This window comes from Ciconia boyciana, chromosome 5, assembly GCF_034638445.1.
Source record: "Ciconia boyciana chromosome 5, ASM3463844v1, whole genome shotgun sequence".
Taxonomy (NCBI): domain Eukaryota; kingdom Metazoa; phylum Chordata; class Aves; order Ciconiiformes; family Ciconiidae; genus Ciconia; species Ciconia boyciana.
Genome location: NC_132938.1, coordinates 9,656,830 through 9,672,946, shown reverse-complemented (window position 1 = coordinate 9,672,946; position 16,117 = coordinate 9,656,830). Strand labels below are relative to the sequence as shown.

The following is a 16,117-nucleotide window of genomic DNA, read 5'->3' as shown; positions in this document are numbered from 1 at the left end:
CAAAAAAACCAGCAAACAATTATGTCTCTCCCTCCATTTCAAGAGTCAGCTGAACACACTCAGTGAGGATTGACTGCTCCAGTTATTAAGGTTCCTGTGATACAATGATCATTTCCACCTGAGCAGGAACTAACACAAATATGCTTCCTTTGAAGAATATGCCATTATTTTCTTTATGCCATTCTGAAAACTTCACCATTACTTTAAGCAAAGCTATGTCAAGGAAAGGGAGCCCCAAGCTTTTCCCCTTCCTCTCAGCTGCAGGAAAACATGTGCAACTAAAATAATGGTGGATTCCTGGACAAATATGTCCTTTTTGTTTCCTGCTGTAAGATGGTGCTTCATACTAGAGCTACAAAAGCAACCCAAAACTTTCATCAAATCTCACAGGAATTGTTTCTTTCTCCACCAAGCCACACCAGTAAGCCATGAAACTGTGTGCAATCCTTCGGAGCCAAACAGAGCAGCATGCTGCAGCCATGAACGATGCCTTGCACATTTTTGCACACCTAGGAGACGTGCAAAACGCAATGGCTTAAATGCCCGTGCAAAGTTCTTGCCCTGATCCCTGATGCTTGATTCATTCCTCACCCATGAGAGCACACGTGTGATTTGCACCCGTGTTCCCTGCACAGGGCTGTGGCACTCCAAGCTTTCTCCCGTGCAGCTGGCCTAGTTCAACCATCGGGTTAAGCTGATGTGATTTGTGTTTTACAGGGATGATTTCAAATAGTGTAGGTGTTTGGTGGCTGGTTAACTCTTCTCTTTTAAAAACTGTTGTTTGCTATATTTTCCCTCTCATGTTCTTTCTCACGGTGATGTTTAGCTTTCTGCACCCTTATCCTCATGGCCATCTGAGGTCTCGCCAGCATACCAGGCACTTGGAAATGCCCATTGACTGTAATGGAGCCAACTTCAACTGCTCCATGAAATCAGTACCTGGGGTCTCTTAACCTTCCCACCTTGTTGCCTCCAGTCTCCTACAGCAAAATTCATAGTAGGTGTGCTGCGTAACCCCAGACAGACCAGCCAGCTGTGACCCTTCATCACAGCGCTGTGCTTCACCAGCTCTATGAGCACTAGTAAAAATAGTATCTACTATTAAAAGATCTATGCTTTTAAATGAATGTGCACTGAGGTGGAAGCAGGTGTTACTTCTCATGTTTGTCTCTTCACTGGGCTAGTGCAGCAGCAGATTCAGCTGAAGTAACCCAGCTGGTGGGGGGTTAAGTGGTTACTGCCCTCAGCTGCTCATTCTCTCCCCAGGGGAGGTATTACTCTGTTGTTGTTGTTTTTTTTTAAATAAAAATAAAAAAAAAATCAGTTCTCTGATCCCTCTCAGCTATGTCAGATGAACAAATGGATGGGAAGAGAGGTACATCATCCTTTGTGATCAGACAGATTGCCCAGGGAAGTTGTGGATGCCCCATCCCTGGAAGTGTTCAAGGCCAGGTTGGATGGGGCTTTGAGCAACCTGATCTAGTTGAAGGTGTCCCTGCCCATGGCAGGGGGTTGGACTGGATGACCTTTAAAGGTCCCTTCCAACCCAAACCATTCTGTGATTCTAATCTGGATCAGCAGCAACATGGATAGTACCTCTAACCATACCCAAACTCCACGGCATGGACAGAGCTCCCCACATCCACCCCAATAGTCTCTCTCACGTTTTAGTAGAATTTTCTCAAATTTTGACATCTCTGTCAATTTAGTAGACAGGCATTAAGTTTCTCAACTGGCAAAAAATTGTGGCTTTTCACAGGAGCAGCAAAAGGACACAATCCTGATGCACAGCACCAGAGGATCTCAGCAGAACAGTAATCCATTAGTATCAAAGCAATTTTCTGAAATGCTCTTAAAAAAAATAGCTGCTGTCAGACATGGGAGATTCCACCTATGAAGTCAAACCAGACCCAAACTAAAACCCAGCTGGAAAAAGCAAAACACAGTCAAATTCAGACCAGGCCAAGCAGGAACAGCACCAGTGACAGCTAAACGAACCCAAGGAAACAGAACTGGTAGGACTGCATGACTCCAGCTCAAAGTTGTTAAAGCCTGTAAAATTATGAGCAACAGAAAACAGCACTGTAACAGGAAAAACTGTGCTGCAAAAAAAGGTCAATATTTTTGTGATAAGCAACGCTGTGAAAACAAGCCAAAGCACAATCATTATCACCTCCATGTAAGCTTAAAAACATTATTTCCATGGAGTCTCTTAGGAAATCTTGGAGTGTAAGTTTTCACTATGAAAGAACAACATCCAACCACGCTTGTCTAGTATGTATCATTTCACTTTTTTTTCTTTGAAGAAAAAAAAAATTGGTGCAAAAATAACTATAGAGAGCTGTTTTACAAAAAAAGAGTTAGCAATTTCTTAAATAACTAGGAATAAATTTTAATATTTAAGAAGACACTGAAGTTTCTCAGGCAGGCAGATGTGGAACAATGTGACTCAACAACGTGGAGAAGTCCCATTCATATGTCTTTCAAGATATTTGCTTTTCCAAGTAATTAAAATAAAACACCCTAAAAACTGACCATGAACACAAAGCTATTGAACAAAACAGACATTTAATTTGATTATTCTTCTAGATTGTATGAAAATACATCTAATATATTCAACTGAAAATTGTTTCCATGCTTGCTCATGTGATAAAAGAACAACAAATTCTGAATTTGGCTATCGTGTACCAGCTTTGAAGAGTTTGCTGGAAAAGGAAATACATCTCTACTTCGATGGGCAAGACACTAAGTACATAATTTAAAGCCACATAATATGTCATACTTAGATGTTATTTTGGTGAATTTATAACAAAAAATCTAAGTTGCTGAATGCTAAAAAGTATTGAGTTGCATCATGAGAAAGCTTAATTTTTCAAGATTGTTTTCCCGTGTATTTGAACAGTAGGAGAAGGAAAGTAGTGAAACAACTTTTCTTTTGTCTTCTTTTTTTAAGGAAACTTCAGCCTATTTTGCCAGTGATGCAGAGTAAGGTACAGAAGCCTTCATTAAAGACACGTAAAACCACCTTTCCTGAATCAGAAACTAAAATTCTACCAGACAACCGCCTGAGTGACTTAGCTGAGCTCATGGGGTTACATGGTCAGTACATATGAAGGGGAGAACATGATCCACATTTCTTTTAAAGATCAATCTCCAAAGTACGTGATCAGCAGAAGGAATGAACTCCTAGCAACTCAAAAGCAAACTCCTGGTTTGCAGTCTCAGTGATGCAAGCCTTCATTGGCCCAAAGAGTCGGGTAGTAAAGAGCAGAGAAGAGGTAGAAGGAAGCAGAAAGTCAAACAGCCACTTGCTAAGATCTGTTTGTGTAAACTTAACATTATGAAAAGAGCGCTGAGAGGGAGTGCTTTGAATGCCAAAGTCTTTATTTACCCACAGACAGATACAAAATGGGTGGCTGTCCTGCATCCTGCCATACTAAATGTGCTCGTGAGCCCACCTGAGAGGCAGGCAGGGAGTTGTAGGCTCCATGACTGATCTTAAAATGGATGGTGTTACTGCAGCAATGCCGATCAGAAACTATTTGAGTTGGCGGCTTCTGGAAGTGAGTATCTGCCTCTTAGGACCTGGGGCATAACTGTTCCAGGGTGCCAGCGCTGTTGCACCTATATATGAAGAGGAAAAAGCAACGAAACAACTAAAAAATTAACAAATTATAAAAGCAACGGAATGTAAAGGTAATATTTTATAATAACTTATTTAAAGGTATTCTTATAAAGCCTTCCTTACATGGTATAGTATTCAAAGAATGGTCCCAATGACATCAAATTCCTTCATTTTGTTTAAAAGCGATGAGGAAGATCTTTCTGCTTTACTACCTGATCTCGCTTTCCTCCCCTCAAAAACCAATGTTAGAGAAACATACATAATACCATTTTTTGGTTTTGATTTTAGGCACAGGCCTATGCTTCAGTCCTGGTATAACACATATCTATAGCAGAGGGGAAGTTTCCCTCAAAATCAATTAAGAAATCTTGATTTTTTTCCTTGAGTGCAAGGCTTGGCATACCACTTTAAAAAATGCAAACATGTAACACTTCCCCCTATTTTGAACTGTGCTATTTTTTCAAAATTATTTGAAAAAAATTAACCTTCCAACAGTGTTTATAAAAATCGATTAAAAGAACAAAGCAGTTTGGTCACAAAATAGAAACCAAAGAGTTCAGGATAGGGAAATGCTACATTTAAAACCTCTTTCAATTAATATCCTCTAATAAACCCGAAGTTTTTACGTGTTGGGAACAAACGGGGATTTTGATAATTCCAAAAACTAAATCTGCAATCAAATCCCGAAGAAATACTTTGGAAAAAAACATACACTTTCATGATATAGCAAGGCTTCATTTTCAAAAGGGCTACACAGAGTTTCTGCACTATTAAAGGCAAACTAAGCTAGAACATACACAAATTACTAAATGGACATGAAGGCTCACATTGTGTTTACATAGGCTAGATAACAATGGCACAAGTCAAAACTTACTTGTAACACTGCCTAATCACACACCAATGACATGCACTGGGAAGAAAACAGGTAAAGACATTTTTCTTTACCGTTTTTTCCTAGTTCTAACATTATTTCCATCAATACTAAATCTTGTATATTTATCTCACTGCAAGTGTGAGAACCTAACGGGAGCAAAGAATTCAAAACAGCTTTGCTGACACAACACAGTGGCGATAAGATAGTCGAGAGCAGAGCTCCTAAAAAAGTAAAGAACAATTTCAAACAGTCTGCCAAGTCAAGTAGCCAGTTTTACACAAACTTTATCAAAAGGAACAGTCAGGCTAAATTTCACATTAAAATTGTTCCTTACGTGCTTCTTCAAAAATCTGTTTCACTTTTAGTTAGTTGTTTTGAATTTAGTTTTTGCACTTTAGTCAAGTTTCACCTTCTGTTTCATTCATGGGGGTTTTTTTGTTCCTTGTTGGGCATTTTTTGCATTATCACAAAGTTGTAATGCTTGGACTCCAAGCATTCCAAAGAAATGTTTGCCTCTGTGTTTTACTTGACACTAAAGAAAAAAAAAATCAAGTAATTTTTTCAAATAATAGGTTTTGTATGATTTATTTTTATTAAGACACAAAAATCCTAGAGTATTGGGCCTAGATTGCAAGACAATATCCCTTTAAATTCAGACTTGTACAGCTCTGCAAGATCAAGTCAATTCTATTTCGCTGGGATGAAATACAGGAAAAAACAGTATAGAAAAAAATCTCTTACAATGTAAGATTTCCCCTCTCTGGTATAGGGTGTGCCTTTCCCACCACGCACTATATTTCTTGGTGGAAGGATATTTAAAAACATGTTTGTTTAAGAATCACTGGAGAACTATTTTTTAGAGCACAAACAAATTGTTATGGGTGTGGTTATGGCGAGATACGCACCTGGATCATGAATGGCATTCAAGCACTTGCTCAAAAACACACAAGGCAAGCAAATCTCATTGGGACCACAGACCAAGCCATTTCTTACTTAAAAGGACTTGAGAGCTAATAACTTCTTTCAAGGATATACTATTTTTAACATCTGTTGTTTGACAAATACTATCTCAAAAACCTATGTTTACTCCTACCTGGTTTGATTTTAACCTACCTCCATCTGAAAGTATTTTGGAGGGAACCTTTTACATTCGTAACAATTCAAGTGTAACTGTAATGCTGAGTAATAAGTTTGGTGTGTCCTGAAATTTTCTGAACTATGCAGTTCGTTATCAGTGCAGAAGCAGCAGAAGACTGCTGTGGTTGGCTCAGTGGATTTATAAAAACAAAACAAAACAAAACAAAAAATCCCCCCCATGTAACCTTTACAGAATATATGTAAAATTGTGTCCTTCCCTGGTCATATTCACAACTTATCTACAAGATAGTGTTGGCAGTAGAAACTGCAGTCCATGACTATTTGCATTCAGCTCTCATCCATCTGTTCCTCTGCTTTCTCTTAGGCTTCAACTTGTTCAGTTTTTTGCGGGGTTTCTCAGTCTTCTGATTTTCAACAGAATCCACCCCAAGAACATGTTCAGAGCAGCATAACTGTCCATTCAACATAGAATTTAGTACTGTCCCATCTTGATGTTCCTTGCAGAAAGAATTTGGGCAGAAGTGGCAGAAAGAAACAGAAGGTTTGCCACAAACATCACAGTGGTGCCAAGGACACTCCCACTTTCCTGCGATCAAAAACAAAGAGCGCATTAGTAGGGAGTAAAATGTGTCATTGTCTTTTAAAGTTTTGTGTTTTAGCACCTGAACACCACATGACTTTCCTGACAAAGCTAGAAGAGATGGCAACTACCATGGCTAATCTCAAAAAATCAAAATGCTACACCATACTTCTAAAGCTCAACTGACAGCAGTAACTAGCAGTTGTGGCATCCTTTCATTTAAATACAGCAGTAAACTCCAGCTAGAAGAAATTATTCAGGCTTTACTCAATAGCATTTTACAGAACTTGCAGTCTGGTAGAGTATCCAGACATCCAGTCAACTGCTGCCTACCATTACAATGCTCACCTGTTTTTTGCAAGTTTTGCTCAGGGATGGCTGATGGGCTTTGCCTACAGACGCTCTTTTGCCTCAGCATATTTTACCATTGTTTTACTTGTTTCTGGGATAACAGGCTTTGCCTGCTTCACTTCTTCATATCCCACCTGACATAGCTGACTGTGGAACCAGGTAACTCCTGTGGTATCTGGAATGGCAACCTGATGTCTGCTGCCCTTAACATTTTCCTGCTCGCCTTGTTCCAGTTGCTGCTGCTATTCTTTTGGCTTGAACTCAACTGGCTTCATGCATTTCTTAGATATAATTAACTTCCCTGTGACAGGGCGATGGTGCTCCTACCAAGTGATGTACTCAGTTACCTACATTTGTAAAACAAAAGGCTCATTTTGCCAGAGGCAGGAGGAAGGCCATCATTTTGTCTCCATACTCAGGAAAAGCTCCTACATGATGCATGAATAAAGTTCTTACCATATGAAAAGAATGTTTTTGAGAAGACGCTCTTGACAAGGTTTCAGTGCAATAAATGAGGTCCCTGCACAAGTTATTTATTTCCATAAGTTTAAGAGGCAAGCCAACTCACCAAAAGGACGTTTCACCAAACCAAGACAGGAGAGATGATAAGCTTTAGTACAGGATTTCCTGTCACACAATACCAGCTGGCCTCCGTCACCACAACGGAAACAATCGTCTTCAGATTCTTTCTTTCCTTCATTTTTCGTTCTGCGTCTCCGTGTTCTCTTTTTGGTCTTTTTGCCTTTTTCTTCTGAGGCGTTAGTGGAAGAATTCTAAAAGAATAGGATGCAAATCTGTAAATGCCAGTTTTGCAAAGGAAAAGTATTACACAATGTAGCAAAACTGTTGGCATGCCTGTCAGACTGTGCACACAGGCAAAAATTTGACTTGGTACAGACCTGTCCAGAGCCTCACGGTGCCTATCTGTGTTGATAAAAATACCATGCTGACCCTTGTAAAAAGTCATCTTGAAACCAGATCTTGTCCCTACACTCTGTTCCTATTGAAAAGCTCCTCCGCTTTCTTAGGACTGAAAAAAGGTCTTCCAATTTCCAGTCTAATCTACTTGCAGCTAATTTACCTCCATTTTGTTCTTGTACCACCAATCACTTAAATTCAACATCCATTTTTCTCTTCCAGTTGTGTATACTCATGCTGAAATTATTAAAAACAGCCTCCACTTCCCTTCTTTGAGGAACGGACAGCAGAATTTCAGGAACTGTAACTGTGCCCATAATGCTAGAAAGAATATACCAAGCCTTACCCCTATTTCAGTCTGACAGTCTGCTGCTTGTACTTCTCCTTCACCAAATCATATAAAATTCATTCTGGATGTTCCGACATTCCTACCATCATTCCCTCCCCCTCACCCCAGTAATCATTAACTACTTTCTTTAAAATTAGCCCATTCTATCTAGCAATGCAGACAGCCCTGCAAAACTGGACTGTAACATTTCATTTCTTCATGGCTGTCTGCATAAATTGATCACAAGCTTATGTGAAACCCCACTTAAGCCTCTCCCTTAACAAAAAACAGCTATGCAAATTCTGGAGATTTTAAGTCCATCCTCTGAAGCACCGGATACTGAGCAGTGTAAAGGACCACATGAAGGTGCAGCCTTTCTACATCCACAGGTGATTTTTTTCTTTTGAGAATGTACTTGTGCCTTCCCTCGCACTCCTATGCCAGCTCTTCAGGAAGCCCCATCAACTTCTCCTGGATTACAGGTTTTAAATTAACCTGACATGAATCATACAGGCCATTTCTTGATGTAATTTGGTATAATTTTTTCTTTATGTTTACATTTCAAAACTCTTTTTTTTTAAAAAATTCTTCAGTTCAGCTGAAAGATTTTTAACAAATCTTAATAAAATAATCATATTTTAAGGTTTATATGGGAGAAATATAAACTGCAATGTCAGAATAATCTCACTGGCTATAGTTAGGCTAATTTTTAGTCAGTTCATAGCTCGTACAACCCTCTCCCTCCTTCATACTTCGAACAGGACTGGGAAGGTTATTTCCTCTGCAACCCCTTCTTTTGTATGCTTTTGATCCCAAAAGCTAGCACTGGTAGCTAGCAATATTTCTTATTCAGAACCTAAAGTAATTAATTTTTCATAGGAGAAAGTGGGAGAAAATGTTTTAGGGTGTTCCCAAAAGCAGTATCGCCTGCTATACTATTACAGCATAAAAATGTATTCTTCAGCACCAAGGTTATGTCTGGCAAAACAATGTTTCCATGTTCCCAGCAAGGGAAACACTAAGCTTTTTCCTCAGAGAACAGCTAGCATCTGTTTAAGCAGCATTAACCCTTATCATAACATAAAACTGGTCCACCAACGCATACCGCAAAAGAAAAACAAGGCTAGTAGTTTGACAAGACACCATCAAATTCTCTTAACATATTACTTGCCTTTGGTCTGTCCCCAAGAAATCCACTGCAGTTTGGGGCACCACATTTGCAGACTGTTTTTTCATTGCCCAGACAGTCAAGGTTGTAATTAAAAGTCAGCTCCGTCCCTGAGTGAGAAAGACATACCCTTTCATTATGAAGGACAAGGTAACAAAGTCTATCGAAAATATTACAAACAAATAAAGCTTTCATTATCTGTCTTCTGGTTTTGTACGTGCTTCCTGATCTATTATAATAAGATTTTCCCCCTCTTTACTGCTCATAAGCACTGACAATGATTAACTAGATGCCAGTACAGCATGATGTCTGATGCAATTACATTTTAAAATGAATTGGTTTGAGACTTCACAAAACCCTGAGTGTGTCTGGTTTACACACACACACGTTATATATATCCATATATCTAGACAGCTAGATACAGCTATAAATATATATGTGTGTGTGGTGTGTGTACACAAACCAGAACATATATATTTTTAAACATCCTTCTTGCCCCACTCCTTAAGTTTATTATCATCACTTGAAGAAAAGATACAGAAATATTGTTTGAGATCTCTAAAACAAAAACTATGCTCTACCACACAAAGTGAATGCACAGATACTGACTAGGGCTTCTTCGGTGTTCCCTTAGAAGCAAGCAACAAAAAGCAGCCATGGGACTCACTATTAAGAAACTTTAAATAAAAGGCAGATCACAAAGCATCTCTTCCGCGTGCTGAGTTCTCTACAAAAATATCTGTGCTGAATCAGTTAAACCATGACCATCCCACTCATAACTGCACAAAAGGTTTAACTTAGGGAATTAAACCCAAACCAGCATAAGCTGATATACCTGCAGGAATATCACACACAGCAAACAGGCCGACACGAGTGTCTCCATTTACTGTCCATTTTAGAGTTTCACAATTTGGTTGGCAGCTGTGATTCATAAAACGAGAATAGTTTCCTTTGGGGCCAGCATCAATAATACGGTCCTGGAGATCAAACCAGCAACAGAATGAATGTTTTTTCTCCCCCCCCCCAAAAAAAAAAAAAAATCAAAAAAAAATCCATAAATTATTTCAGTAGTTGCATTCAAAACAGACGTGGTGTTGCTACCCAGAAGCGCACAAGCAAAACGATGGTCCATGTTGTATTGAAAACTGTAGTGTCTCATGTGGCCTGGAATGTGACACTCCCAAAGCAATACTCGTGCTCTAGCTCACATTTTCCCAGAACTCATCTCAGCCACGTGGCAGGATAAGTGTTCTTGTGAGCACTGTGGTGGTCATGTTAAGAACCCCCTCCCTCCAAAAAGCCTCAAAATTCAAACTCAGTCCATTTACCTTTTACTTTGCATTCACAAAGCTGTGATGCATTTACAAATACTGTGCTTTATGGTATTTACCAAGTCACTGCATGACTACTTGCAGAGATTACCAGTTTCTCACCAGCTTGCTTTCCCCAAATCAGCCTAGTTTAAACAAAAACAAGCCCTTGATAAACTAAAAAAATCCCATCCCTACACACAATTGCCTTTTAATTTCTATCTCCACCAAACATACCAGACATTAACAAAATAAAATAAAGTCTTGAAATAGCCAGAAGAATTTTGAAACTGTGATTCTTTGCAGGGCTGCTTAAGATAGCTTTGCTTATTTATGAACAATTATTACAGTTTCCTTCTAACTCAAATTTATAATGCACATGTATGATTGTCATGACTATGTGCACATACATCCAGCCACTCTAACTCCATGTGCAGCTCAGCCTCATAATCACGTGGGCATTTTTGAAAGACAGAACCACAATGACCATTAATTAACTACGGCAAGAGTCAAATACACGTTCAGTTCAGGTATTTAACACACTGACATTGTGTGTCAGTTTAGTAGAGGGGTGAGAAACTGAAGTGTTCAGAGACACACAGTTTCATCCTTCTTAGGTGATAACTCCTGTGCAGCAACTCCTCAGTTACAGGACTAATGAAAACAGGAGCTGTGGAAATACAGAGCAGGACCATCTCGGGCAAAAGAAAGGTGATTAGGGCTGAAAAAATATGCAGGACTGACAGCCAGCTCTTGTTTTTCTCCTAAGTAGCTGTCTGGGCACTGAAGCAATATAATATATATAATCAATACCCCTTACTGTCTGGGTTCTCCACTTTCTTCAGGAACAAAATACTCAAAGGTGTGCACAGAGAACCACAGATGCTGGATTAATTTGCTGCGTTAAGTAATCTGCTGCAGAATCAATTTGTGAAGTGCTGGCTGGCTGCTAATGCAGATAGTGCTTTCAGAAAAGAGTTTCTACAAAAGCACAAACCTAGTTTTGCTACAACCAAAGAAAGGGACAGATAGTTGCATAAAATATTAAATGCCCAATATAGTCTCACAACTAATATTCCACACTACTCTCAAGTAAGAATTTTTTTTGTTGCTGAAATTTTAGTAAAAGGATTGCTAACTAATTCTTTCAACTGTATCATTACTATTTCAAGGTCAGGTTACTATATCATTATCATTTCAAGGCCAGGTTGGACGGGGCTCTGAGCAACCTGATCTAGTTGAAGATGTCCCTGCTCATTGCAGGAGGGCTGGACTAGATGACCTTTAAAGGTCCCTTCCGACCCAAACCATTCTATGATTCTATTTCCTGAAACTTCATACTTCCTTTTAAGACTAGGCAGATAAATACTTTTGCTGTACTTGAAATCAAGCAGAAAAGCAAATTTGTGGACTTTAATATATACTTTAGGACATTACACAGTTAGAACTAATGAGATGCATTATACATACAGAATGGAGCAAGCAGGCACAGAGGATACGACATTGTGAATATATGAAACTGTGGAACATCACAGGTAGCAGAGTGCCCTACCAAGGTGATCAACAGAAGGAAAAGTGATCAAAATAATGTTACAGTTAAATAACGGAAGAAAATGTAAAACACTCTACCTTATCAATAGTAAGCATATAGAAGTGGGTAATGTCATTTTCATGAGCATATTTGATTCTTGCCATACATTCCTCTTCATCAATCAGCTCACCGACATACTCATTCACAAACTCTCCCTGAAAGATACCAAGTATCACTAGTAAAGTATATACCAAACCCACAAACAGCATCACAAGTCACCGATTCTTTGCTAGGCAAGAATGATTCATACCTTTTTAATATCCCTCTTAGCGACCAGACCCCACCCTTTCCCGTCGGTTTTGATGATCTTTGTCTCAGGGTATTGACGTTTTGTAAAGCACTGGTTTTGGCACCGTTCTCCTGCTGGACAAACTTGTGGATGGCATTCGTACATGAGCATCCGATTTAGGCACTCAGAATCAAAGCCACAAGGGTTTTCATCTGTGGGTTTGCAGTTGCACTTGGGAATCTCAGAAATGTCAGCAGTATATATCTGCACTTTACCACAAGGTTTATTCACCTGAATAATACATTAAAATAGTTCAAACATCACTTTAAAACATTTGAGTTTATCGTAAGAGTTACTACAGTTTTGGTTTTTGCAACACTAGGTGTTCCAATGGAAGCAAAATTTCATCATCTCATGACTCTAAAAGCACAATTACCAGCACATCATTACAACCTCTCCTCCCCATCTCACCATTCAGCTCTTCCTCTCCAAGGCTGGCTTAGACCTTTGAGTATCCAGTGTAATTTCCTCAAACTTTACCTTAATATGCTTAAACTTTACCTTAATATGCTTGTATGGTGGAGGTTTACGTTCACTTTCTTGGGTTTCTTTGGCTTCTCGCTGTAGCTTTATTTCTCGAAATCGAGCTTCAGCTTCTTGCAAAGCTAAAAAAGATTGTTGTCTCAACAGAAATGCTAGACAGAGGATTACTCCCCCCAAGTTGACTTGCTCATTCCCATGTGTGTGAAACAAAGAATCATCTTCTACTTCCTAGTCCCATCATTCAATTTTCTTGCAAACAATGCTTCTGGAGTGTTAATACTCTTAACAGAGGTATCAATTCTACTCTTTCTGTCTCCCAGTTACACTCATAATTTCCTTTTTGGAAAGTAAAAATCGTCAGAAGTAATTCCAATTAGATGCTAGTCTTTTACAAGCCATGAAAATAATGCTTTCATTCAAAGTTAGTAATAATGACTGCTGCCCCAGACACCAAAACAATTTTTTAAATTCAGTATTGTAAAACAAATGTACAAAACCAGTCCCAAGGCTATGTGTGAAGAAAGTAAAGCATGCATATCACAAGATTATTTTTGTTTACTTTTAGTTATGTACCATTTTTGAAGACTTTTCCAATTCCTTTGATCCCCTGATATCTACTCCCTCTGTCTCCTTCCATATAAGGGAACACCCGTGCTTGGTGCGTCCAATAGTAATCCTTAGAACCAAAGAAAAACACAGGAAATTCTCCGATTTCATGCTTCATTTTCTGGATATTTGGGGGAACGTTTTTCGGATGGCAGACTTCTGCAGGCCACCACCTAGCACAGAATTACAAATAAAAAAATACAGCATTTTAGTCAAGCTCTTTCTGCAAGAGACAGTTTAACAAAATCACCCTAAGCAGCAGTAACTGATTATTATTGCCAAGATCCAAGTGGATTTAAAACCCTTTCCTCCCCCCACTCACTAGGCAACGAGAGAAGACAGGACTAGAAAAGGAAAGCCCAACACTAAAATCTGTGGGACTTTTGCCTGCCTGCAAGATAAGCATACACATAAAGCTCCTTGCATCTGGTTAGCAAAAACATCATCTTTAATAAGGTCTGCAATCACTGTAATTGTCAAAGACCAAGAGACAGCTGATAATAGCTATTAATGCTTTCTAGGATAAACCCCACCCACCTCTATCTCACTCAAATCACAGTGAACAACGTGACAACCTGAGTGACTTATCTGCCAGCCTGCAACGTAGTAATTTAGCCAATTACAAGTTATACCAGCTTAATTATTTGAAGAGATCTCTGAAACAAAAGGGGTTGAAAGCTCATACACTGGAAGCAGATGTCAGAAGACTACAAGGAGTCCTGTACGGGTAATGCCTTGGCAGAGAGCAACAACAAAGCTTCAAGTCTTTGAACTTGAAGCTTGCACGGAGATGGGGTCCCTAGTTCACAGAGGAATGAGAAATCTGTGTGCAGCAAGGTTGGCCTACAGAAGCAACCAATTGTATGATCCTTAATTAAACATGCCAGTGCCATAAAAGAAAATAAATCCATTCATCAGACCTGTAATTTCCCAGTTTAACCCAAATAATATCCTGGAAATGGAGTTTCTTCCCTGCCCTGCAGTCATTGCAGTACCAGCTCCCATCTGGCATTTCAATGTTTAAACAGTCTGGGTGAAACGCTGCAGGACATGACTCACAGCACAACAAGCTTCCTCCTTCAGAGAGAGAGAAAAAAAAAAGTTGAAAAACATCAAGACAAAAATACAAGTTTTGCATTCCAACCAGGTTCAAAGCAGTGCAATACACATGTGGTAGGTTCAGTTAGAAAATAAATGGTTAAAACATGCTGGCCTGCAACAAATACATATAATTTAGTTGTGTACAAAACTCAAAAGGTCTATACTAATTTGAATGCCTGGCAGACTTGGATTAGTAATACATACAAAATAACAAGTAAGCTAGTGATAAAAAAGCCAGAATAATGCACTGCCAATTAGAATTACTTTGTTTTACTTCAATGACTACAATATATTTAACATAGTTTAATATATACTAATATTTCACTGTATGCAAAATTTTAACAACAGATTTCTCTTATGTTTTTTTCCTGGGGCAAGAGGGAATGAGGTTGTTAGTTTGTTCCATGAATTATCAAGTGGAAAGTTAGCTGCAGCTTAACAAGCTGCTATGCTGCATGTTAATTTGTTAACAAATGAGGTAAAATTTCACTGCTACAGTTTAATCAGCACTATGCATTTTGTGGTTCTCAATAAGAAATAAATTTATTATACAACATAAAACAAAACACTCTTAATTAGTGGCACTCCCAGCAACAACTAATACTGATTCAATTTGCTGTCTGCTGTTAAACTAAAAGCAACTCTTAAAATATTTATGTTTTAATATTACGTATTAGCAATAAAGAAATATGAAAAGCTTCAGTACACTGAACACAGGGGAGAGAACAGATAAATACTTCTCATTACATGTCTCTGGCAAGGAATTAAATCAGGCTTCTGGTTGCTGGACAAAGTCCAAGTAAAAACATTCTTTAATAAGTATATCTGCAAAAAAAGGATACTCAAAAACTCGAAGCAGCACAAGCCAACCTGAAGTTATTTCAATACCTAATGGAGCCTAACTTAATATGCCACATTTCTAATAATATTCTATAAACAGATTAATAAAATAAAGTTTAAACTGAAGAATAAAACGTTTTGATGCTGCATTTATGAAAGAGTTTTACATCAGTTTACCTTTTGAACACACAAAGCACCAGCTCACATTGACATGTGCATGATGACTTTTTCCTTTCATGGCAGTGAAATGATTCGTACAAACAATGCTGTTGGAAGCGATGACTGCACATCCCGCAGCAATGCAAACGTCTCCAGCATGGTATGCAACAGGACAGCGAACACAACGCATCATCTTTCCTAGCAAAGCAGAATACTGCCATATTATTTTTGAAAAAAAAATGATTTATTATTTGAGCTAAAAAATGGTAGTACTGCCTGAGGTCGCCTATATACACAAAAAATTGTATCAATTATGTTTTCAAAGTCTGTGTATTTGCATTTAGTAGCAATACTGAATTAACAAAGGTTTTTAAAGAACGCTACACCGAGTTTAAAGCATTAAAACATTTAAATGTGAAGGCTTTATCTATGCACACCAGGGTAGACAAGCTTTCCTCAGTCATGCAATTTTGCCTACAGATGTTGCCCAAAGCTAAAAATATGCACAGAATCAAATGTCTCCACATTCGGCGAGCCTTGCTGCAGTACTTCTGCATTCACAGGTCTTGCTCTCACTCTGCTCAGCCTGTCTCTCATCATCATGTATGCATTCTAGATTTCATTCTCTCTTGAGAAGAAAACATCATTAACTATAGATAATTGAAAGCTAGTTAAAAAAAAAGAGAACAAGGTAAATCCTAATGTTGACTCAAAATTATGCAATTATTATTTTTTAAAAAATTCTGAATCAATCAATAGTACATGCATGCCTGAAAAATCGCAGCTAACAGCTATT

General features: G+C 38.5%; 1 protein-coding gene and 1 non-coding gene across 4 annotated transcripts in view; both read right to left on the bottom strand.

Moving 5' to 3' along the window:
* Nucleotides 1–2,395: 2,395 nt before the first annotated feature.
* NSD2 (nuclear receptor binding SET domain protein 2) overlaps nucleotides 2,396–16,117 on the bottom strand; it is a 104,536-nt gene continuing 90,814 nt past the window's right edge. For all 3 annotated transcript variants that reach the window (XM_072861960.1, XM_072861962.1, XM_072861959.1), the window contains 10 exons: nucleotides 15,340–15,519; nucleotides 14,142–14,298; nucleotides 13,189–13,394; nucleotides 12,634–12,737; nucleotides 12,094–12,363; nucleotides 11,882–11,998; nucleotides 9,778–9,919; nucleotides 8,946–9,052; nucleotides 7,097–7,301; nucleotides 2,396–6,183 (listed from right to left, as the gene is read on the bottom strand). In XM_072861960.1, coding sequence (XP_072718061.1) covers nucleotides 5,915–6,183; nucleotides 7,097–7,301; nucleotides 8,946–9,052; nucleotides 9,778–9,919; nucleotides 11,882–11,998; nucleotides 12,094–12,363; nucleotides 12,634–12,737; nucleotides 13,189–13,394; nucleotides 14,142–14,298; nucleotides 15,340–15,519 — 1,757 coding nt within the window. In that variant the 3' untranslated portion in view covers nucleotides 2,396–5,914. The remainder of the gene's footprint in view (nucleotides 6,184–7,096; nucleotides 7,302–8,945; nucleotides 9,053–9,777; nucleotides 9,920–11,881; nucleotides 11,999–12,093; nucleotides 12,364–12,633; nucleotides 12,738–13,188; nucleotides 13,395–14,141; nucleotides 14,299–15,339; nucleotides 15,520–16,117) is intronic.
* Nucleotides 10,074–10,204, bottom strand: LOC140652577 (small Cajal body-specific RNA 23). Its single transcript, XR_012042862.1, has one exon.